The sequence below is a fragment of the Gymnoscopelus braueri genome (genome assembly GCF_963280865.1).
Source record: "Gymnoscopelus braueri genome assembly, chromosome: 13".
Classification (NCBI taxonomy): domain Eukaryota; kingdom Metazoa; phylum Chordata; class Actinopteri; order Myctophiformes; family Myctophidae; genus Gymnoscopelus; species Gymnoscopelus braueri.
The window spans coordinates 8,375,535-8,401,221 of NC_137615.1; the positions used below are offsets into that span (position 1 = coordinate 8,375,535).

At 41.7% G+C, this 25,687-nt stretch overlaps 1 protein-coding gene across 5 annotated transcripts; it reads left to right on the forward strand.

The window, feature by feature from the left end:
- Window positions 1-224: 224 nt before the first annotated feature.
- Window positions 225-24,203, forward strand: LOC308099231 (ADP-ribosylation factor-binding protein GGA3-like). 5 transcript variants are annotated; one of them, XR_013934365.1, is made up of 18 exons: window positions 242-288; window positions 2,429-2,513; window positions 2,979-3,054; window positions 3,322-3,420; window positions 3,867-3,990; window positions 5,022-5,125; window positions 6,154-6,234; window positions 8,839-8,976; window positions 9,722-9,803; window positions 10,049-10,165; window positions 11,179-11,436; window positions 12,207-12,319; window positions 12,764-12,942; window positions 14,943-15,304; window positions 16,784-16,953; window positions 18,160-18,270; window positions 18,995-19,328; window positions 19,861-24,203. XR_013934365.1 is itself a non-coding variant. In XM_080447900.1 (17 exons), exons 1-17 carry the CDS (start codon window positions 246-248, stop codon window positions 19,103-19,105), a joined length of 2,253 nt encoding a protein of 750 aa, XP_080304026.1. In that variant the 5' UTR covers window positions 225-245; the 3' UTR covers window positions 19,106-19,405. The 5 variants fall into 5 exon arrangements, 3 of the variants coding, with proteins under 3 accessions (XP_080304026.1, XP_080304024.1, XP_080304025.1); XM_080447900.1 differs by lacking the exon at window positions 19,861-24,203 and having other exon boundaries at window positions 225-288; window positions 18,995-19,405; XM_080447898.1 differs by lacking the exon at window positions 19,861-24,203 and having other exon boundaries at window positions 11,182-11,436; window positions 18,995-19,405.
- The last annotated feature ends 1,484 nt before the right edge of the window (window positions 24,204-25,687 follow it).

Below are 25,687 nucleotides of genomic sequence, written 5' to 3' on the forward strand. Positions count from 1 at the left end.
TCTAAAGGGTAGTTGTTTATTTGGGCTTGTTTCTAAAGTGGGCTTGTTTATAAAATGGAGTAGAAGTAAAATTATAGAAAATTGTTAACACTCCAGTAAAGTAAAAATGATACCTCAGAATTGTTCTTATAACTAAGTACAGTACTTGAGTAAATGTACTTATAGTTACTTTACACCACCGCGCGTTTCTCTCGCGCAGAATCTGGCAACGCCGGTGAGTGACGTCACGGGATGTTTTCAGTGCCATGGCGTACCAGGAAGAAGGAGAGACTCTGGAGTCCTGGCTCAGTGAGTGACGATTTATTCATTAATCATCCCTTAATTAAACGACCTGATGACATTAATGAGTTGGGATGCTTTGTGGTGGGCGGAGGGGTGATGTGTGTGTGTCTGGAGGGGCTGTCAGGGCTCCAGAAAGGGAGCTTTGTGTATGAGATGTAAGGAGGATGATAATATGGGTGGTCTGACCAATGTGTTGGTATTAACTAATCCTCTGTTAATCACTGATTAGATGATGTTAATTGGCTCGGATGCGTTGTTATGGGTGGTGGTGGTGGTGGTGGTGGTACATACATGTGTGTGTTTTGGTAGGAGCTGTCAGTGTTTTATATGATTGAGGTTTGATTGAGAGATGTAGCATCATGGATGCTGGATGGTCTGACCACCGTGGGTGGAGGAGAGTATTATTAGACTGACTGGTCCAGAGAGACCACAGAGCAGGTCTGGAGGCTGGACCAGACCAGACCAGACCAGACCAGAGTCACCAGACCAGACCATGAGTCTGGATCAGACCACAGAGCAGGTCTGGAGGCTGGACCAGACCAGACCAGACCAGACCAGACCAGACCAGACCATGAGTCTGGATCAGACCACAGAGCAGGTCTGGAGGCTGGACCAGACCAGACCAGACCAGAGTCTGGATCAGACCACAGAGCAGGTCTGGAGGCTGGACCAGACCAGACCAGACCAGAGTCTGGATCAGACCACAGAGCAGGTCTGGAGGCTGGACCAGACCAGACCAGACCATGAGTCTGGATCAGACCACAGAGCAGGTCTGGAGTCTGGATTGAATACAGCTCAGCTGTGAATTTAGACAGACAGACTTAAAGCTATTCAGTGGTTAGAGTGCACTCACTCAATGCATTTGGCTGTTATTAAGACAGATGATACTTACACATTAGAGCTGTATTGTAAATGTACCACCGGATAGCAATCTGTTTAACCATTTTAGTGGTTTTCAACGTGGGGTCTGGGTTGCAGGTCTGTAACTCTTGAGAGTGCACACATGGAACCAAATGGACCCCTTATGTTTAGAGTCCTAGAGGTTAAATAATTTGTATCAAACGGGGGTCCATGGTCTAATGCATATCAAACTGGGGATCCTTGAAATTAAAGACTCTTTAATCGCATACTTACTGAAAGAATTGTCCCAAACTGACACGCTTGGCAACAGTTATGCTCCTGAAAGGTCCGCTGTAGTGTTCCTAGAACCTGTGTTCTTATACCTTGGCCAGGTGTCTCCCCAAGCGGCTCTGTGCTCCAACCACTGCTGAACCCGGTAACTGATCTCTTATAATATAAGAGCTCACATATTATGGGTTTAGCATAATATATGTCCACTCGGGTCATCGTGATGATGCCGTGACATAATCAACTATATCCTTATATGGAGATCCACAACATCTACGCCTAAATATGGTGTATATGACGACCAGTCCGTCTGAGTCTGTTCAGGAAGCCAGTCTGGAATGAGTGGGACCATGACCTCTGTCCCTATGACCATATGGGTCACAAGTTAACTCTCTCAGTGCCAATAAAATAAAAAAAATATTGCGAACTTTGCCAGAATTTTCTTCTTTTTTTTTTCAAAGAAAATAAAAAGTGCTTAGGAAGCGAGATACAGCCTTTTTCAGTTTTAGGTTAAACAAAGAGTGGATGGAGCGGCAAATCTTCAGATAATGATATCTTGGCTTCTGAACACTTTAAAAAAAAAATTCTCGTTCTGGCACTGAGGGTATAACCCGAAAACTCGGGATAACTCGGGGTCTGGCACTGAGAGAGGACAACCATGTCCATATATGGAATCCAATAGGTCTCGACGTCAGCCTAACCTCTGGTGTAACCATGGTGATCTAATGTGGTCGATCTAGTAACGTGGAATCCTCATTCCTCTCTAAACACTTCCTAAACTTGATCAGGGTCAGCTCTGTACGTGGTCCACTCTTTTTTCCCCCCTGCACACTAAATCTCTTTGCCGAAAACAGCTGAGCGTGAGGCTCACGTTGCCACGCATTGTGATCTTGTAGATCTGCTTACTTACTTAATACTTAGTACTTACTTTAACAATAAGAAACGTTATTATGCATTGATCTTCTTGGTTATGCTTTTGATCCATCCGTTGTCTTTTGTTCTTCCTGTGACCGGACAGATAAAGCCACCCATCCAACCAACAGACAGGAGGACTGGGAGTACATCATGGGCTTCTGTGACCAGATCAACAAGGAGTTGGAAGGGTACGACTGGAGCTTTGCAAAGGCTGATATTCCATACATTGCATTTATTCATTAATATTCCATATACACACAGCCACAGAACAGTCCATGCAGTTTCGTGGAGTGGTTCAGGTCGGTGGAATTATAATTGGTAGCGCACCGTGTGTACTCATCTCAACCCATATTAATTGCTGGGAAAATATCAACATTTTCTACGAGATTTGCACAGACCACATTCTCTATAATCGACAGGATGACATTCACTGCAGCACTAAACACATGTAAACTTCCTTCCACAAGCACACATACGTACATAATCACAACATTGCCAGGCGTGTCGTGGTTGGCAATTTATCCCCTACAAGGTCTCCCCAGCTTTGATATGTCCCCTCAACACTTGTTCTATGGCTAGGTGCTGTAGGCCAGGACTCTGAACTATTAGGACACCAATATATGACCCACCATTGTCTTTATTTTCTCTTCCAGACCCCAGATAGCAGTGAAATTGCTAGTCCATAAAATACATTCACCGCAGGAATGGGAGGCTCTTCAAGCTCTGACAGTAAGAATCCCGATCAACTGTCCAATATTTATGTTTAGACAGATGCTACTGTAGGTTCATTGTTTATCCGGTATACAAGTTGTCCTCTATAAGTTACCTTGTTTATTGACTAGAGTTCATGCTTACTCTGCTTATTCAGATTTTGCACGTGTAAGTCGCTCTTGGTAAATGGTAAGAGTGTCTGCTAAATGCCTGAATTGTAAACATTAATGAGCGTGAAACTTTCTTTCTTTCTTTCCTTCTTTTTTGGATTATTTTTACGTACAGGTGTTGGAGGCGTGTATGAAGAACTGCGGGAGAAGGTTTCATAATGAAATCGGGAAATACCGTTTCCTGAACGAACTGATCAAAGTCGTGTCTCCAAAGGTGAGCGAGAAGAAGAAACCGTGTGGGTGTCTCTCTTCTGCACGCTGAGTCGTGCTAACATGCTAACGACTGTGTGGTGGCGTGGACTTAAGTATTGTGCTGACTGCAGGGCCGTTTTTATGCACAGGCAATGTAGGCAAATGCCTATGTCCTGTCGGGGGGGGGGGACCAAAAATGCACCAATGAAAAAAAAAATGAAAAAAAAAAACTTTTTTTTTTTTTTTTTTGAAAGACAATACTGAAAGACAAACTACAGTACAGAATTAACCAAATTAACCAAAATAATGTAACAAAAACACCCAAAGAAGCAATAAACCTGGTATAAAACCTAAAATTTTCGCACATGCACGGGGGGGGGGGGGGGGGGTCTGAAAATTGGCCTTTGCCTAGGGCCCATTCTGACATTAACACGGCCCTGGCTGACTGCATGTCTGCTCCGTTCTCAGTACATGGGCGACAGCGTTCCAGAGAAGGTGAAGACCAAGATCATAGAGATGCTGTACAGCTGGACGGTGGCTTTCCCCAACGAGGCCAAGATCGCTGAGGCCTACCAGACACTGAGAAGACAGGGTGCGTCAAATGTGTATACTTATAACACTACTCTATACAGTATAAACAGCACTTTATACTGTATATAAACGGTACACTGTACAATAAATCACTGAGCCTACCGGACGCTCAGAAGAGAGGGTGCGTCGACAACCTAAGGCTGCAACATATGGCAAACGAAAAATAACCTTTGTTTCCGATTCGCTGAACCGAAGAAAGTTTGGCTAGAACCAAAGAGTTTTACTGCCTCAGAACTCGGTTCAGAGCTCTGAATGCTAGACCCCACCCACTCTGTATTCTGCCTGGACCCCTGCTTTATTTTCATCAATCTCTGACGTTCTTGGACATAATTTGTCTCAGAGATTTCTGGTGACAGTCATACAGCGGACAAAGTATGTGTGCTGCTATCTCTCTCCATTCATTAATTGCCATATTGGTTGTATTTTTTTTTTTTTTAAGTTATTTGTTTGGGGGCTTTTTCTGCCTTTTATTTGATAGTATACAGTAGACTGACAAGAAATGGGGCGAGAGAGATGGGGAGTGACACGCAACAAAGGTCGTCGCATTAGTTGTATTTGCTGTTGTAATGTATTCATATGTGTAATGACACAGACGAGACAAGTGCTACCGTAGACTTTCTGACTGGTGCCCGGTGTGGAAGACATGTGCAGGGAGCAATGAAGGGACCATTGCCGGGGCCGGGGACGCGGTCCAAGCGGCCTCTCTACCATTTCTGCTGTGCCCATTTCCGCCCACTAGATGGCATGTTATTTAACCCATTAAGACCTGAGGCGATTCTTTAAAATGTTTTCTAAATCCTAACAGTTTTTTGAAAAAAAATCTGAAAAATATTTTTTCACGATTTTTCAAAAATAGCAGATCTACAAGCTCATAGCGCGGCACTCAGTGCCGCGCTATGAGCTTGTATATCTGCTATTTTTGAATAGCCAAAGAAATCTAAAGTGACACAGATGCGTTCCAGGTATTAATGGGTTAACTGCCTTACATGAGTTGCTTCAGTCCAAACATGTCGTTTCCTCCCCCCCTGACAGGTCTGGTGACCAGCGATCCAGAGTTACCGCTGGACAAGACCCTGATCCCCTCCCCTCCGACACGACCCAAGAACCCCGTGTTTGACAATGAGGACATGGGCAAGGTGAGGTTCCTCTTTTATCGTGGTTTCACGGTTCATAATGAAGTCAGACTTTGTCAAACTTCTGAATTAATCTATATAGGTGTTTTGTAGGGCGGTACCGAATACCTTCTTTCAAAGCTCTGGATATCCTGTGCATATTCCTAGTGAAAACCTGAACACCTGCAAGCAGCCAGCGGCAGATCAACATGGAAGCATATTGGAAGCAGAAACATACCTTGCCAGCTCCTCGTGTACACATGACCTGGCTGTGCAATGATAAAAAAAAAAGATGAAGCATCCCAATATTTAAATTACGTTCAAATAGCAAACCTGCTGAACAAGTATCAGAATATTGTAATATTTGGAGCCAGTCCTAGTGTTTAACCCATTAAAACCGGGAAAGCATCTGTGTTAGATTTTAGCCATCGAAAATAGCAGATATAAAAAATAGCAGTGATAGATCGGCCGTGACAGTTTGTGAAAACCTTTGAATAGATATATTTTAAAAAAATTAAGCGAAAACTTTGAACTCAAATCTTTGCTTCTGGGGGTCCCTGGAACAAGATATTTTTGAGATGGGGGTCTGCGGCCAAATACATATGATTTTGGGGATCCTTGACATGAAAAAGTTTGATCACCACTCATATAGGAACATAGGTTTTTCAGAAAACTGTTTGGATTTAGAAGACACTTTTAGAATCGGCCTCGGGTCTTAACAGGTATTAGTTGTGTAGCAGTGGATCAGGAGGTAGAGCAGTGGCCATCTTGGAATCGGAAGGTTCTTGGTTCAATCCCCGGCTCCTCCTAGCTTTGTGTCCTTGAACAAGACACTGAACCATGGTTTGCCGATTTACATTTCTGATGGTGGGTGCTCAAAACGTTTGAGTGCATTTAACGGCACATTGTAAAAGCGCTTTGGAGAAAGGCCCTATAGAAATGCTTTAGAAATAAATGGACCATTTACAAGTGACAGAATCAGACATGCTATCAAACACAGAAACAAATATAAGGTTGAGTCTTATTGTGTGTGTGTTCATGTGTGATCCCAGCTTCTGGCCGAGCTACTGAGGAGTAAGAACCCAGAGGACCTGCAAGAAGCCAACAGGCTGATCAAGAACATGGTGAAAGAGGTGAGACTCACCTGACATACAGTAATAATATAATACTTCATACGAGATTATAATGTAATGATAATGAATATTCATACTTCATACAACATTATGAATGATTCAGCACATCCATTAGAGATGATTGTTTACTCGTCTCTAAATATACAGGCCAAATATATAAACCAGGATAGTGTATATATATATATGCATCAGTGGTGTGTTCTACCTTGTTACGCTGTAGACAAATCCACAGAGCGGCAATCATAACTGCGGTGTCAAGCGGGTGCCACTCCGCACCGCGGCACCACAGCTACAGGCAGCAGCTCTGTGCATTCGTCTATATACGTAGTATACCGCCCAAGATTATTATTATTTTTATTTTTTTCAAGGTTTTTTTATTTTATATTTTCACATACAGGTCTATAATAATGAGCATACAAAAAACAGTGAATGTATGTTAACCCTCCCACCCCCCCCCAAAGTTCCCGCTCCGAAAGAGCCACAACCCTGGTTTCTCCTTGTACCATTAAAACAAAAGACAATACAGAAAAATAAGACACAATTGCAATGAAAAATAAAACAAGTCAAAACATAAATAAAATAAAAATAAAGTGTACACAGTAGAATATATATATTATTAAAGAAGGATTTTAAATGAAGTAAAAAAAGAAATATATATATATACACAAAATATATAATACAAAAACAAATTCAGTGGGGTCAATTTATGGGTCATTAATGTCAGCAGCTTTCAGTCTCTCTATATATGTTAAAAAAGGTTGCCAGATGGTGTAAAATTTCAGAGCACACCCCCTTGTGGAGTAGCGAATTTTCTCCAAAGTCAAATGATGCATAACATCATTAACCCATGATTTGAAAGTTGGTGGGAGTTTTTCTTTCCATTTAAGCAGTATCAGACGCCTAGCCAAAAGGGATGCAAAGGCTATCATATTTCTTTCTTGGTGACTAAGTTGTACATCATCTCTTTCTAAAAAAAGATTATTATTTTTAATCGTATACCGTCCAGTAACCATCCGAGGAAGCAAGAACGTAGACTTCAGTTAAAATAGCCTTTTTCATGTGATAATGTGGCGTCCGAGGTGATATTGGCCTGAGGTGATGATGACCGCTGGCCATTGGAGTTTCGAAGTAATTCGCACATTAACTTAACAATAGACCAATTATTTGTTTACCAACATTGAGACTGAATGCACAGGTGATTGTTTCATGCAATCAATTCTCAACCTGTTGTGTCGGGGTGCGCTGGTTTCAGCGCACCCCGACCCCCTCTTGTGTGTTGGCTAGTGAGGCGCGTCCTAGCGAGACCTGACAGAAAAGGTTTCATTTGGAGGCAGATTGACGTTTGCAGCCAGTGTGACGTCGTCTGTTAAGGGGTCTATAGAGCGGTTATTTCCTTCGGTGACTACGCGCGCATGTGCGCGTGCTGTGCGTGTGGAGGGAATAATTATGGTATACCCTCAGAAAAAACACACCATAAACTTTAGACCTTATGCACCCCATAAAAACAAGCAATGTCCAGTACAACACATACTCAACATAATGACAGGAGGTGACATAATGACAAGAAACGTTGACCAAAATGATATTTCCATTCACCAAATTTGGTGTTCACCAATATTTTCGGCTGTTGCGACCTACAAATGATTGTCACGTTTATTACAGGCGATTACACTTTATTCTGCCGTGATCTCCATTATGTACAATAGCTGTTTTACTGGTAGAGCACTTGAACTCGTCGTGCTTTTAAATCGTAGTGTAAATGCCCTCAGGGTAACGGGTGTCTGTTAACATGCCTGAAATGGAAGTTAAGTGGCTGTGGTTTCGTGTTGGTTACAATACTGTGACGTGTTCCGTTGTCTGTGACAGGACGAGGTGCGCGTGCAGATAGTTTTAGTTAACTATATTAAACACGTCCTGTACTGTTTGTGACACAGGACGAGGTACGCGTGCAGATAGTTTTAGTTAACTATATTAAACACGTCCTGTACTGTTTGTGACACAGGACGAGGTGCGCGTGCAGATAGTTTTAGTTAACTATACAAGTAAGACGCGCAAACGCGGTAAGCAAACGCTCGAAAACTAAGGCGTTTAAAAAATTCACCCAAATTTTTTTTGGAATGTTTTTGAACAATTCAACAAAGTGTTTGAAGTGCCTGTTTCACCCACTTCCGGGGGGCGGAGCCAAAATCCGAGGCCGAAGTATTTGTTCGTAGACCCCGACTTAGGGGGGGTAGAAAAAGTTTCGGAGCGATTCGGGCACTTTTCATTTAACATGGGGTTTCAATGGGGAGTTTTTAGGAGCCTTCTCCGGGGCGTGGCTTCCGGGGGAAGGGGCGGGCTTAAACGCAACCTTGACAGGTGTGTTCAGTTTTCAAAGACCTTTCATTTGATGTATGGTACGTCTATATTGGACATTTACTTGGCTGCACACAGCTGCACATAGGCAGTGCACACAGACACACAGACACGCAGACACACAGACACACAGACACACAAGCCAAGCACGGTTTCATTGTAAGCTCCACTTGCGCGGAGGCGCGCCTTCGGCGCGCCTCCTTCTGCTGCGTTCGCAATTAAACATGTCCTGTACTGTTTGTGACACAGGACGAGGTGCGCGTGCAGAAGGTGACGAAGCGCCTGCACACCCTGGAGGAGGTGAACATCAACGTGAAGCTGCTGACGGAGATGCTGTCGCATTACGACCGCCACGCCTCCACCGAGTCCGACAGAGAGATCATCAAGGTCAGGGGTCTTCAACGTTTTTTCAGGCCAAGGACCCCTTAGCAGAGCGAGAGATGAAGCAGGGACCCCCCCCCCCCACTACATCGTGTTGCAGATTAAACCTTTTCATAGACTTGTTTGACAGCACTATCATCAGTGTTGTGTAACATTGGATTCATGTTCATGTGCATTTTCAGACAGTTAACCACTTAAACCCTCAATATTTAGAAAACTTGTACTTGGTCTGTTCTTTTTCCCCCCCTCTACACTAGGAGAGGGGGGGCTGCCGAAAAATATCGATAATATATATATTTTAAAAAAAAACTACTCTGTATTTGTGTAATGATGATTTTGATGCTAGTTTGGTGCTATTTTATGTGTTTATGAATTGAATACAAGGACTATCGTGATATATCGTTGGTGAATTTTCATGCAATATATCGTGATATTGCAATATATCGATATTTTCAGATATCGTGATATATCGTTGGTGAAATTTCTTGCAATATATATCGAATATCGTGATATCGAACATCGTCGAATATCGTGATATATATTGTTATCGTGGGCCTAATATCGTGATATATATCGTATCGTGAGGTACCCATATCGTCCCACCCCTACTCTACACCAAACCTCTTTGCCGAAATTAGCCGATCTACAAGCTTGTAGATCTGCTATTTTCGGCTTCTGACGCAAAGGAATTCATTTTAAGCGTGTTGTTGTTGTTTTTTATGTTTCTGACTGTTTTTGTGTCTGGTCTCAGGACCTGTACGAGCGCTGTGACAAGCTGAGACGCAGCACCTTCAAAATGGCCACGGAGACGGAGGACAACGACACCAATCTGGGTGAGAACGTGAGAGCCGGGCGCTCCTGTGTCATTTCGTTAGGTTGACACGCTAAGTACTCAGTACTCACACTCTCACACATTTGCACCACCAAGCCCCTAACCCTTTGATTTATGTGTGCATTTGTATTTTATTGCATTTATTTACCTACGTATCGAAATAAAAAAACTTCAATCAATCAACCAATCAATCGGTGTCGTTTCATGTCTAATTAGTGGGTGGCCCTTGACCTTTGACCCCTTCAGGTGACATCCTGCTGGCCAGCGATGACCTGTCCAGGGTCATCAACTCCTACAAGATGATCGTTGAAGGCCAGGTGATGAACGGTGACAGCATAGAGCCTCCGTCCACGGCCGCTAATGGTGAGCTGCGAAGTGTTGCTGTGTGTAGTGTTCAGTGTCACTACGTCAGGTTTGCGTTCAGCCCTCCGCAACACAGAAATAGTTTCCCATTGTTTACCGTTGCTATAGGCAACTTGACAGCGGCTGGACCGGTCAACAAAACTTATCACAGAGTAATGCTTTAAACCAGTGGTTCTCAACCAGGTGGTCCTTGAGGTGGTTCCAGGTGGTCCCCAGCTAAATGATGGAGAGTTGGTAACCAAATGGACCCTTATAGATCTTTAACTCTTGAGAGCGTAAAATGAAACCAAATGGACCCTTACGGGTCCATTTGGTTTCATTTTACGCTCTCAAGAGTTAAATTATTGTTAAACATCTGCGTGGCTTAATTTACAAGAAGGCTATTGTTATTCAGATCAGAATTGTTATTCTAATCAACGTCCAATCAATGGTACCAACATCCATACAGTATGGATTTGTGGACAAAATGTTATCCAACGGTAACAAAATATTCTAAGTCTTGGGTCTGAGAGTCTAAATCTCATCAAACGGTGGTTCCGTGGCTCAAATGCCGAATAAATAATGGACCTTGATATGAAAAAGGTTGAAAACCACTGCTTTAGACGGGTGATTTATTAGCCGTTGGTGTACTGACACAGCTCCAGACGTGCCTCTTGGTAAACCAGCACGTGGTTGGAACTACCTGTTGTATTATAGCAAATCGTCTCTTGTCGGGTGGAAACCTCATTATGTCCAAAACTGTTACTTTTCATGATTCAAATTCAGAAACAGCAAAAGTAGCACTTTTGATACTTTCGTGAGACGCTGTAGTATGATCAAGTAGGATCATTCATTTACTATGGAGAGGAGAGGTTTCTGCCCAACAGCAACAAAATAATAATCACATATTTACATGCTTGTTATCCCAATCCCAGCACTGTGTAATTATTTATGCAATACTGAGTCTCTCTCGCTCTCGCTCTCTCTCTCGCTCTCGCTCTCTCGCTCTCTCGCTCTCTCTCTGTGTGTCTCAGGAGGAGCTGAGACCACAGAGACGTTGATCGACCTCGCCGGCATCGACATTCCAAGCCCCCCTCCGCCCGCCCCTCCGGCCCAGCCCCCGGACCCCGCCTCCACCAGTCCCGTGGTCTTTCCCATTCCTGTCCTGCCCCCTCCACCGAAGGGATTGGTGGGCTCGCATGGCAGTCACAACTGCAGCCCCAGCCATCCAATCGATGGCGACAAGGCCTCGACTGCCTTCTCCCTATTGGACGATGAGCTACTGTCCTTAGGTATATGATCAGCTTTTCATTTTTATTTCATTTAATTTTACATCATTATGCAACTACTGCAAACATTAAATTCAATTAACATTTTTAGATTATAACTGACTTGTACTTAAGTAAAAGTACTAATACCATAATGTAGAAATACTCTGCTACCCACTCTGCTATAAATCTACCCACTTTATTTTTTGTTATTTTTCCTTGTATGTTTTGTTTCTTTCTCTTTTTGTCTCTTCTTCATGCCCTTGTCCATGGCTCTGGCAGCCGACAGTGGATATAGGCTTTTTTCTGAGCCCAGAGCCCTGGGCTTTGAAAATGCATTTTCTCTTTACTTAAGAGCTGGAGAGACAGAGAGACCCCTGTTACTGAACAAACACTCTATAGTAATGATTACTATCAGAATATAGAGCTATTTAACACTGTTACTGAACAAACAAACACTCTATAGTAATGATTACTATCAGAATATAGAGCTATTTAACACTGTTACTGAACAAACACTCTATAGTAATGATTACTATCAGAATATAGAGCTATTTAACACTGTTACTGAACAAACACTCTATAGTAATGATTACTATCAGAATATAGAGCTATTTAACACTTGTTACTGAACAAACACTCTATAGCAATGATTCCTATCAGAATATAGAGATATTTAATACTTATTTTAACAAAACAATATCACTTACCCTACCTTTTTAAATGGATTAGTTGGATTAACCGATGCACCCCAGCTGTTTTCACAACCAGGTTTAATATGTGTCATCATTCAGGTTTAAACGACCCTGTCCCCTCACTGAGCAGCCAGGCCCCACCCACACTCAACGAACTGACCAATCACAGGAGCTCCTTCAACGAGCTGACCAATCACATGAGCTCCTTACAGGTACTGGAACTTTTAATGCGTCGCCTCGTTCCCAGCCTTTTCTCATCTCCGAGGAGAAAAGCCTGGTCCACGACCTAATGCACGACCAATCGAAACACTGGTTTAATTCACGGAGAATTGTAAAGCATCAACGTCATTTCCTTGGCCGGCACTTGGCCAAATTCCTCTACTTCCGCTTAGACACTCAACCGGCTAGGTCTTGCCCAACGTGATTAACATGTTAATCACGTTAGTAGGAGACTCAAATGCAGGTCAATTTCAGCTAAATCAAATTATTGGTTTAGGAATGCGACAGAAACTATTTTTTTGTTGAGTGAACTACTCCTTTATGCACTGTTTCTCAATGTCCACCAGGGGTCCAAATGGAACCAAATGGACTCGTAAGGGTCCATAAATTATTTGGAAATAATGTAATAATATTATGTCCATCTTGTTGTTTTCCAGGCCACGGAGCCCAGTGTGGACGTGTTTGGCAGCACGGTGGCTTCGGGTCCGGTTCCGTTCCCAGCGGGTCAGCAGACCCAGGCTGGCCCCGCCCCCCCGGCTGGCCCCGCCCCCCCGACACACAGTCTCCAGGACCTCCAGGACCTGGCCATGTTGGACCTGGGAGACCACAGGACCTGGTAGGACCTTCCATTCTGTCAGTCACCGTTATTTCAAACTTTTGCCACGATTACGATTAATGAGCGACTATTAAGACCTGAGGCGGTTCTTAAAAATGTTTTCTAAATCCTAACAGTTTTTAGAAAAAAAATCAGAAAAATATTTTTTCACGATTTTTCAAAAATAGCAGATCTACAAGCTCATAGCGCGGCACTCGGTGCCGCGCTATGAGCTTGTATATCTGCTATTTTTGAATAGCCAAAGAAATCTTAAGTGACACAGATGCGTTCTAGGTATTAATGGGTTAAAAGAAAAATTGTGAAAATAGCAGAACTGCAAAATCAAAACGTGTTGTCATGTAACATGTTTTTTCAAAAAAATATTATGGAAAAAATACAATTATAAAAAAACAGGTCAAATCAAATTGAAAACAAAACATTTCCCCCCCACGTGCATTAGAAGGACAATGTCAGTCACCAGAAGGCAAGGACGTGTGTTTTCAATGAGTCTAACTAACATGGTTAAAGTGGAGTTTGACGTTACAATGGGTTTATAATATAAGACACATACACATACAGGTGAAACTACAACTAGGCATTGGTTCATTTTGTTGACATACAGACAGGAGTGAATACAACATGCTGCCACGCATTGCTGCAATGTATAAACATTCTTACAATTTAGGCATTTAGCAGACGCTCTTAACACATTCCATGCCAGAGTTTAATCTCATAATGTACTCACCAGTGCCAGTGTTTTATTGTTGTTTTTTAGTTTTTTTCATGTCGCCACAGACCTCGCTAAATAAGTTAAAAGTGCGCGTTCATTTGGTTCTAAACACACAGCGGATCTGTGAGAAACGGCCAGCGAAAATAGTTTCCAAATCCGTGCCGCCATCTTGAAGATACAGCAGATCAACGCTAAACAGTGATCAGCGAGGAGAAAAACAACAACCGAGAAAATCGAGTTTTAAACAGGATCCCAGACAGGAAGCGGATACGATCGAAAAAAACGGAACCCGAATAATTCTGTTTCCGACCGGAAACCGGAAACGGAAATGGATCAAAAAAATTCGGAAAGTGCACCTGGGGCAATTTCAATGGGAATCGGCGGTTCGCGTAGATCTACGCGACTGGCACGCTGCGGCTTTAAATAGGTTCGCGTAGATCTACGCGACTGGCATTCAATGTGTTAATCCAGAGTGATTTACAGTAAGCAAGAAAAACATGAGGTAATACATCAAATGCATTGAAATAGTAATCTAGGATCATAGGTAAACCAATAACCTATCATCAGTCTAAGCAGTATAATATCATTTTAAAAAATCAATAATCTGTACATTGAAACTATACACACTATAGGATACCAGGTCTACAAATGACCTGGCATCTGTCTACATAACATGCTATCTAAATGACATTTTAGCCTTTGCATAAGCCTGCAAGGGCGTCAAGGCTAGGGCAAGTACTAGTGTAGTTAGTATTATTGTTAGTTGAACCATCTCCATTGATCAAATTCCATTAATGTTCAGCTTTAACCCATTAAGACCTGGAACTCTGTCATTTTTAGATTTGATCTAAAAAGCAGTATTTTACACTTTGGGCTATTCAAAAATAGCAGATATACAAGCTCATAGCGCGGCACCGAGTGCCGCGCTACGAGCTTGTAGATCTGCTATTTTTGAAAAATCGTGAAAATGTGTGCACATTTTTGAATATATATATTTTTAAAGCGAAATTTTTTAACTCAAATCTTTGCTTCTGGGGGTCCCTGGAACAATGTATTTTGATGGGGGTCCGCGGCCAAATAAATATAATTTTGGGGGTCCTTGACATGAAAAAGTTTGAGCACCACTGATATAGAAACATACGTTTTTCAGAATACTGTTGGGATTTAGGAGACGTGTAGAATCGGCTTCAGGTCTTAAAGGGTTAATGTTCAGCTTTAACTTTATCCTTTTCCCTCATATTCCACACAAGGACTAATTTTGTTCAAATTCCATGTGATTTATCTTCTACAGTTTACCCTGTCAGATGCCCGCCGTGGGCAGCAGCAGCAGCTTTGGGATGGGAGTGGCAGCAGTGCCACCGCCCACATGCGCGCCCACCTCCTCCACCTCTCTGCTCCAGCAGCAGCACAGCTCCATGCCCAGTTCCCCCGCCATCTTCCCCCACCACGCCAAGAGCCACGGCCTGGGCACCTCCTCTGCCCACAGCCTGGGCTCCTCTGCCCACCACAGCCTGGGCTCCTCTGCCCCGGGCAGCCCGTTGTTCCAGTCGTCCATGTCGCCCTGCCACCGGCCTCACCCGGGCAGCCCTGCTGCCAGAGGACCGGAGATCTCCCTGAGCAGCGTTCACGTTCCCCTGGAGGCCATCAGACCCAGTGAGCATCGGCGTTTCATTTTGACGGCCAACGTTTGATTTAGTCTTGAGTCTTAAAGTATTTACTATTTTGAATAAAATTCAGTTTAGTTTCAGTCATATTTTAGTCATCTGAAATGTTTTAGTTTTTAGCCTAGTTTTAGTTGACTTTAGTCGACTAAATTCACAGTTTATTTAGTCGAACTAAAACTATTTTAGCGGGCCGTGATGGCGTCGTAATGCCTGATTTTATATTTCGCTGAATGCCGAAAATAGCCGATCCACAAGCTTGTAGATCGGCTATTTTCAGAGTCTGTGACATCTGCGTGCAACCAAGCCTTTTTCCATCTAGTTTTTATTTGTTGACAAAATGTTCAATATATTTAGTCATACTGTAGGTTTAGTCATTTAAGTCTTATTTTTTTATTTATTTAGTTTCCGTCAGTGAAAAAAAGGTAGTCGGGCGTTCGTCATAGTTTTAGTCGACGAAATCAACACTGGTGAGCTTCAGAGGGAGGGATCAAAGGCTTTATCAAAGGGACATGAAATCCTAGGCTGATTTCTGTAGTTTGTCGTACAGTTCAGGTTAACATCACAACAGTGTAAAACCATGAAACACCATATCGCCTATAGACAGGAAACACCTATTACCCTAATAGCAGTCGACGGAGCATAAAGCCTGTTTTAGGGGTCTACAAAATGTGTTTTATTTTACATGTTTGTTTCGGTAGTCAAAAAAAAAAAAAGGCCTGTTTACCAAAACAAACAATGAAAACACCAAAATACACCGAGAGGGCCATGTGTTTCATCAGGTAAACAACACCACACATACTCCAGTGGCTGATAACTTCTGCTATAGAGCGTCGCAGTTCCCGCCCACTTCCTGTTTTTTTTGGTGCCGGAAGAAAAAACTCAATGCATTTTTCCATTGACATTTCCAAAAATATTTATATCTATTAATTTAAGCCTCGAATCAAGCCATCACGAGATGACATGAATCATGACCATAAAACGTTTTTTTCTGTGATTTTTTTTTATTTTATATTTAATTATATGATATACTATATTTAATAAATACCCTTTGTTTTGCCGTTTTCAACAAAAAAAAAATCACAGAATCAAACGTTTATGGTCATGATTCATGTCATGTCATGATGGCTTGATTCGAGGCTTAAATTAATAGATATAAATATTTTTGGAAATGTCAATGGAAAAATGCATTGAGTTTTTTCTTCCGGCACCAAAAAAAACAGGAAGTGGGCGGGAACTGCGACGCTCTATATCCACAAGTTTCCGAGGGTGTTGTGGGCATCACTTCCTGTCGATTTGATCAGGTATCAGGGATCAAATCGTCAGGAAGTGATGCCCCACAACGCCCTAGAAAACTGGTGGATAGAACGAGTCGAGCACACCATTCAAAGTAATAGGACGACCTCTTATTGGTTGGTTGTGGTTGTGTCTGAGTTCCTAATCGGCTGTGCCCTGCCGTCTGTCCCCGCAGGCAGGGTACTGCCCGTGACGGCGTACGATAAGGACGGCGTTCGCGTGCTGCTCAACTTCGCCTCCGACTGCCCCCCCGCCAGGCCTGACGTACTGGTGATGGTAGTCTCCATGCTCAACACAGCGCCACTGCCTGTTCACCGTGTGGTACTGCAGGCTGCCGTGCCCAAGGTGCAGAGAGGCATCTCTAACACTAATGAATTAACTCATTCAGTGCCACTGGACGTCTAAGATGTCCGTTTTAACATAAGCCCTGAGTGCCAGGGCTTGTGTTTTTTTTGGGGGGAAAAAAATGTTCAGAACCCAAGATATCATGATTTGAAAATATTCTGCTCCATTCACTCTTTGTTTAACTTCTTACTGAAAAAGGCTGTATCTCGGCTCCAAAGCACTTTTTTTTACAATGAATTTTGGCTGTGGCACTCAGAGCCAAACTGCCATAAATAAGCCGGGCACTGAATGAGTTAATAACTGTAATTATACAGTTTTAACGTGACACCTACAGCGTTCCTCAACCTATAACCTCCTTATTTTTCTGGACTCTGTGGAATGTTTCCTAAAAAAGGACCATTTCACCCATTTTCAACTTATGGTCCGTGGTCCTCACTCATACTCATTGTAAGACAACATGATTTCTGTCAAACCTCTCTGTGTCTCAGAGGAGGAATGTTGGACAGTTCAGAAACCTGCCTATCAGTGACATCACTAATAGGCAGGTTTGGTCATTTCAAACAAGATTTCAAATTTTTATTTTAATAATGCAAAACATTTTTGCATTAACACATTGAATGCCAATCGCGTAGATCTACGCGAACCTATTTAAAGCCGCAGCGTGCCAGTCGCGTAGATCTACGCGAACCGCCGTTTCCCATTGATTTTGCCCCAGGTGCACTTTCCGAATTTTTTTGATCCATTTCCGTTTCCGGTTTCCGGTCGGAAACAGAATTATTCGGGTTCCGGTTTTTTCGATCGTATCCGCTTCCTGTCTGGGATCCTGTTTAAAACTCGATTTTCTCGGTTGTTGTTTTTCTCCTCGCTGATCACTGTTTACCGTTGATCGGCTGTATCTTCAAGATGGCGGCACGGATTTGGAAACTATTTTCGCTGGCCGTTTCTCACGGATCCGCCGTGTGTTTAGAACCAAATGAACGCGCACTTTTAACTTATTTAGCGAGGTCTGTGGCGACATGAAAAAAACAAAAAAACAACAATAAAACGCTGGCACTGGTGAGTACATTATGAGATTAAACTCTGGCATGGAATGTGTTAATGCAGGAACAATGGCCTCTATTTCAGCATTGCTGAACTTTCCAGGAATCAAAGGGTTAGGGTTACGGTGTCAGACTGAAGTGTGTGTTTTTGTTAACTCTTCATCAGTCCATGAAGGTGAAGCTGCAGCCTCCGTCGGGGACAGAGCTGGCTGCCTTTAACCCCATCCTGCCCCCTGCCTCCATCACTCAGATCATGTTGCTGGCCAACCCCGCCAAGGTAGGATTGCTGTAAACCGTACAGTTACATTACACACAGTAACACTCGGTACACACAACACCCAGCCGTGGTAGGATCACTGGAAATATACATACACATAGATACATAATACAGCCTTAACACGTTCTCTTCCAGGTATTAATTCATTAATTCATCCGCCACTGCCAGCGTTTTTTTTTTACCTTATTTTGGCGGTCCACGCAGAGCCACGGAAGCCACGATGTAGTCCATGAGCCAGAGCCCCAAAATTGAGCAATTATTATCGAAAGAGTGGGCAAAACCAAACCTATATTAAATTGTTCAGAGGGTCAATACGAGTAAATAAATGTATGATAACCTCACCACAGGAGCAGCTTTTTCATGGTTATCACACATTTTGTAATTTTCCCCATACGTACATGACAGGTCAAAAAATGACAAAATTTAAAAAAGAGTTATCATAATGAAACTGCCTGAGTTGATTACTTACATGAAGACGATGATTTATCGTATTACAAGTTTTCTGAAATTGTATATTTAAATATGCAAATTAGGCCCCTCTTTTTTTTTTGAATTGACAGAGATCTCTGTCAATGGCAGGGAATATAAACACACACACAAATACACAACATCCAGCCAACGTAGGATTACTGTAAACATATACAGCACACAGTGTGCGATTCAGAGTTTCAACTGTGCGTGCGTGTGCGTGTGCGTGTGCGTGTGTGCGTGCGTGCGTACACAGGACAAGGTGCGTCTGCGCTACAAGCTGGACTTCACGCTGGGAGAGCGTCCCTGCAACGAGGTGGGAGAGGTGGACACGTTCCCCCCGCCAGAGACATGGGGACATCTATAGCCTTCCACCACACACACACACACACACACACACACACACACACACACCGCTAAAACACTGAGTGGTCATTTAAACCCCCTGAGAGTGTAAAAAATGTACCCGTCAGGTCAAATATTAGAACGGCTAGACCAGTCGGATACATTCAGAAAAAGTCATCACTTTACTGTACTGTAACATTTAGTCATATTACAATATTGAAAATCTCAGACCATATCTCGTCTCGGTAAGACTGTACATTAAAGGAGAATTTTGGACTAAAGTTTTCTTACCTTTTCTATGACGTTATGATATCTTAGGATGAATGGTACAGTAGAACATTTTCATAACTCCACCCCTGAGCCGCCACAGCTTAAAAGGTGCGCGGATAGGCCTTAGGTTAGATCACATATTTTAATAGCTTTTTTTAAATTTATTTTTGGTGAGATCTGAAGTTCATAGTGACAGAACACTATGCAACCAAAAAAAAAAAAAAAACAGAAGTCTCGCTAGACGAGATTTCAATCTCGAGATTTCAATCTCGTCTAGCGAGACTTGTTTTTTTTTATTTTATTTTTTTTGGGACTGTTTTGTCACTATGAACATCAGATCTCAAAAAAAAAAAAAAAAAAAAAGCTATTAAAATATGTGATCTAACCTAAGGCCTATCCGCGCACCTTTTAAGCTGTGGCGGCTCAGGGGTGGAGTTATGAAAATTTTCTACTGTACCATTCATCCTAAGATATCATAACGTCATAGAAAAGGTAAGAAAACTTTAGTCCAAAATTCTCCTTTAAGGTCGGGTCTATAATGCATTATAGTGCACTTATAAGGCTTCATAACACTCGTTATAAATGTTTATAATTATGCATAACAACTTATAACAAAGACACTTTATAACTGACCAAGTTATGGTTGTTAGGTGCTGTTCCACTGAACTTATAATGCATTATGGCCAGCACTTATAATACTTCTATAATTATAAACATTTATAACAAGTGTTATGAAGCTTTATAAGCCCATTAGAAATGTGCTTATAATGTATTATAGACCCGACCTTAAGATACAGTCTTACCCTAGTTTCATATGATATCAATATACTATAGGTGAAGGTCCATTTTTACACTCTCAAAGAGTTAAATGAGCACTCAGAATTGTATTATGTACTGTACAGGCCCATTGCCACATATAAGGAACATATCATCTCATACTCCATGATGGGGTGTTTGTGTGTTCACTCGGACCCCAGAGAGAGAGTGACCGAGATTAAACCAAAACAAGCCTGGATGAGCCCCGGTTGGAACCAGGGACCCTCTGACTCACTTTTTAATCTACAAGGAACCCCATAACTCGAGAGCGTACAAATGGAACCGAATGGAGCCATTTGTACGCTCTCAGAGTTACAGAGCTCTTAAGGGTCCATTTGGAACCCTCGCAGGGAACCCTGAGATTCCCTTGACCCCACTTTGAGAGCCACTGCTCTTAACTCCTGAGCTACTGCGTCCCCAAAAGTCCCATTTGAGTGAAAGAAGTCCATGTGATCAACTTAAATGAGTGTTGGAAACAGCTGGGCAGAATGCTGAAGGATTGTGGTTAAGTTTTATCAATTGATTACTTGGCACGTAATGGCAGATTTCCAACTAGAGAGAGAGAGAGAGAGAGAGAGACAATGGGTGTCTCAGTGCTACAGTACCAACCTAAAGCTACTGTACCTTTCAGCTCATCACTTCTTCTGAAGGTTCTTTTAAAAAAACAAAACGGTCAACATGTGCTGAAATTGTCAAACTACAACGATAACGGAGGCAAATATAGATTTGTACTTGAGAGGATGCTGGACGTACAGTAGGTCTATACGGAGCACTTATACGCCCATCAATGACCAGGTTGCTCTTATTAAACCAAGATCCTCAACCCTATACACAGTATAATGTGGTTTCCAAATATTTTCCTAAAGAATTTTGCGGATTTTGTTTCTCTTACAACCTGTGTAAGTGATTTTAATGTAGTATATCATCATTACACAAGAGGTCAGTGTCAGACTCGAGTGGCGATGAAGCATTTCTAAAACTAGTTCAGAGTGAGATAAGTATTATTGTAAACGTACTAGACGGCAACAAGCCTGAGAAGCTCACTAAAAGACCCCAACGGTTTACAATGACATTGTTATGACATTATAACCCACTCACAAACCGATGTTTGACAAGCTGACAGGACCAAACTATACCACGTTATTCATTCCTTTGGCCCGAGAGCTTCTGCACAGACTACAGAATAAACACTATTATGAATAAAGAGAACAGGGGAGTGAACAATGGTTCACTGTAGGATGGGACCTGGAAGTTTAAACTGCAGAAAGTCGCCATGCTTTAGTGTAGAAAGAGGCGAGGGGCCGATAACACTGGACACTGTTTCTGCCTCTTTGTTTTTTTGTTTTTTTTGGGTGATTGATATCAATGTGAACAAAGTGTTTTGTTTGCTGCTCTCGCGTTGCAGGTCGCCTTGGGTTTGTGCCCTCCATGCACCTCGGGCGCCTCCAGTTGGGGGGGTGGCCTGTGGCCTAATGTATAATCAAACTAGGGGTCCTTGAAATTATGGCCGTTGTAGACTGCACAGAAAAGGCAGTGTGACCGCGCACACCCTGGCGTTTCTCACCCTGCAAACAGTGTCCGGTGTGATTCGGCCCCCGATATTTGTTTAGCTGCTGAAAAGGAGATCGATCTTTCACTTCAAGGGATGTTTTAGTTTTGTTTTTAGCCAGCAGGACTTGCATTGTGACATGGTGAAGAAATGTAGTGTTTTGACTATTACAGTACTCCAGCTGTTCTACTGTAGCTTATTGATTTAGCTCGCAGAACCGTCAAACCATGTGAAATAATGTCCTCTTGTGGCAGGCTTAACGTTTTCACGTTAAGACTGTCAGACTCCTCATTCTTAATTAACCACTTAAAAGGGATAGTTCACCCACCAAATTGATATTTTTAGTTTTTGTCACATTCCTAAGCCAAGAACTTGATGACCGGCAGCGGTTTCCGGTAGGAGACACAAAGAGTCTCCTTTGTGACTAATCGATAGGAAAAAAAATATTTTTTTGGGGTGAACTATCCCTTTAAACCCCAGCATCCGGTTATCTGGGGAAACTTTCGCAGGAAAATAGCAAATCGACAAGCTCACTGTGAGCTTGTTGATCGGCTATTTTCAGCAAAGATATTGAATGTAGGAGTGAAAACATAAAAGTCACTAGTATAGAGCCCTGAGGGACCCCGCTCAACAACGTATGTATGTATGGGGTCTTAAGTGGTTCATTCCTGGCATGCAACGATTTGTGACCCGGACGTTATACTTCCACCAGAACCCGTTTGATTTCATGATATAACCACTGTACCGTAGTGTAGATATAATTTATTCAAACTGTATGAACTACTGTGCCCAGATATTCTGAGAATTTCTGTTTAGTTTAATTGCAGCTGCCACTGGCTTGTGGGATTTTGTCACTGTCGGGTGGAAACCTTGTATCAGAAAATGGGGAAAAAATATTCATAAAAACCCATTGACACCTGAACTTTAATTTTAAAACATTTTCAAAAGCAACAAAAATAGCTGATCTACAAGATCACAGCGAGTCGCTTGTAGATCAGCTATCTTTGCTACTTATTTACGCCGAATAAAGGGTACTAATTTATGGGGAGGGACATAAAAAGTTTAAACATGGAGATACAAGGTTTCTGCCAAACAGCCATGATTTATTGATCATTTAAGGACAGGTGTTACTTTTCAGCCGTTATCAGTGTTGGATTTTAATTTTGTATTTTTTGTATTTCAGTGCATCACTGAGCCTAGCAAGTTCAAAACAACTGACTTAAGTGGGGGGGAAACAGAATTAAACCCGGCAGCCCAAACCAGAAATCTGTGTCATCCCGCCAGCTATGTTTCAGTACACAACAGTAAATACACAATACATAGTATGTGTAGAGGTGGAGACGTTTTTTTTTCTTTCTTTTCTTGTTGACAAAATGTTACTTTTTTACATTTGGACCAAATGTAAAGTAGTAATTACAGTATTATTTTTTATTTTATTTTTTTCAAAAGATTTGGCGAAATTCCACTTCTAAATGCACATTATATTAGAATTAATTTCTATTGGAAAAGCACTTATTTTATTTTATTTTGGACATATCAGTTACATTTCATTTCACTTTACATTCTGATTATTTGAACAAATCAGATTCTATGAAGTAACTCAGTACTTGAGTAGTCGTTTCACTGGATACTTATTTATTCTAACTGACGTAATTATTTGGATGAGTACTTAAGTAATTATCATTTTAAAAGTAACAATACTTTTACTTGAGTACAGTTTTTGGCTACTTTTCCCATCTCTACATACTGTATTTACCGAAGACCAAATCCTCCCAAACCTACAGTACCTTCCCCTTAATCTGGTGTAGTCAGAAGATGGCCGAGATCCGCCCCCTGTCTGGCAGTGGCTACCAGTGGTGGACACAGTACTCAACCCCAGTACTTGAGTCAAAGTATAGATACTTCTGGTCAGATGTTCTCAACTACAAGTGAAAGTTGACCACAATGGAAACGAGCCTTCGGGCTTTCTTGTGTTTTTTATCCTTTTTAATTCATTTGTGCTTAATCAATCAATCGATCAATCAATCAAAGATCTACAAGCTCACAACACATCACAACGCGTTATGAGCTTGTAGATCTGTTATTTTCACTTGATTTGAACTATGGCTTAAGTGGATAATTCATGATGTACCTTTTCACAGTATTTGTCTTTGAAATGTAGTGGAGTGGAGTGAATGTCACAAGTGTCCAAAAACACTAAAGTACAGAAACTCAAAAAAATATATTTAAGTACAGTAAATGTACTTACTGTCCACCACTGATGGCTACGCCAGACTACATTCATATAAAACTCCCTGCTCCCGCAGTCCTTGAATTAACACTTGGGAAAAACTTGTGTACTACTGTATGTGTGTACTGTATTGTATATAGATGTACTTTATCTGCTGTATGGCAAATTATCTGTCCATATAAACAGAGTGTTGATGTCTGTACTGTATATACGGTTTGATGTGTTTATTGTTCGCTGCATGACAAAAAAAATAAATATTTCTCTCAATGGATGTCTATGTTGTCAGATACTCAGAAGACTTCACTTGATCGTCGGTAGGTAGGAAGGTCTGGTCATTTCAAAGGAGCATGCCAACTTTCCACGAAAAGAAAGGCTGTCGTTTCTATTAGCTGGGATGATGTGGTTGCTAGGCAGGTTTCTAGACAGAAATGGTGCCATCTTATAATGAGCATCAGTGAGGACCAATTATATGAAGATACGGTTGAAAATGGGCGAAGTGCTCCTTTAAGTTATATGCTTAATTACAGCTGGTATGTAGGTTTATCTGACGTGTTACTTTTCCACGTTTACAGCGTTGTCAGTATTGGATTTATTTTCGTTCAAAACTGACTTAGCAGCTCAACAAGCTCACATTGTGAGCTAGGTCTACAAGTCAAATGGTATGAACTCAGGAAAACAATGTTAATTGTGTTTACTTTAAAAAGTGAGCATTTTCTATGCTTCTGTATGAAAGCTGTGTCAGTGGTTATAAACACTCGATTTGAGGTTCAAGAGGGACACTTTCACTCTCCATCAATGTTAAGCATTTCGTTCTCACTTGCAAACAAAAAAATGGTTCCAATGCCTCAACAAAGAACTAAAACGGCCATCAAATCAAACTTAAGAAAAAAAATAACTCAAAGAAAGAATACATCAAATGCCGTAACAAACTACAACAGCTGAGATCATACTAATAATATGAAACAATGGGAGAAAAAATGTATAGGAAACCACAAAGAATAAAATGCTTATAGAAATCACTTTGAAATCAAATTTCTTAAGCTCCTACCGGGTGGGACATTTTTATTCAGCATCTAATTAGATAAATCTCATTTAAGTATCACATTGTAAGTATCACATTGTCACTCAATGCCCCAGTAGCACAAGAGATAAGGCAGTGCCTTAAGTTGTAAACCAAAGGACTATGTGCTTCAAGACCACTGTGGGACACATTTTCTCGCTGTAATAAATACAGTTCTAATACTAAATTCAAAAAGGTTCAAAGTATTTCATCGTCAACAAATCTTCTATGCACTAGACTAGAGTATAGAACCAAAGAAAAGTATATACTTGTTAATACTGATGCTTGTAGATACTACTATTTTGGACAAGTATGACAAAGTATGAATCAAACTTCAGTGTACGAGTGTTCAGAAATCTGATTAGAATCTCATTTCAAACCACTTTAGGAATGTGATTCAGATCTGATTCATATAAATCAGGGGAAAAATGCCAGAAAAAACTAATGTCAAAGTAGCTTATCTACAAGATCATAGCACGTCTAAATGTAAGCTATTTTAAGGATATAAGGATAAGGATAATTCCTTTTAACAGGTCTTTCATGAAAGTCCTTAAGGTCTTGTTTCCAATGAGAACCTGTGAGCAATTAGGGGTTAAGAGTCTTGCTCAGGGACAAATTTCATTTCATCGACACATATGCTGACCTGGCCTGGAATCGAACCTGGGGCAACCAGGGCCTC

What these genes read in the sequence shown, in the direction of transcription:
- LOC308099231 (XM_080447900.1), top strand. Translation starts at nt 246, where the DNA reads ATGGCGTACCAGGAAGAAGGAGAGACTCTGGAGTCCTGGCTCA. An exon ending in CTGGGAGACCACAGGACCTG is followed by an intron (nt 12,943 to 14,942) that starts GTAGGACCTTCC and finishes TATCTTCTACAG; the next exon opens with TTTACCCTGTCAGATGCCCG. An exon ending in TGCTGGCCAACCCCGCCAAG is followed by an intron (nt 18,271 to 18,994) that starts GTAGGATTGCTG and finishes GTGCGTACACAG; the next exon opens with GACAAGGTGCGTCTGCGCTA.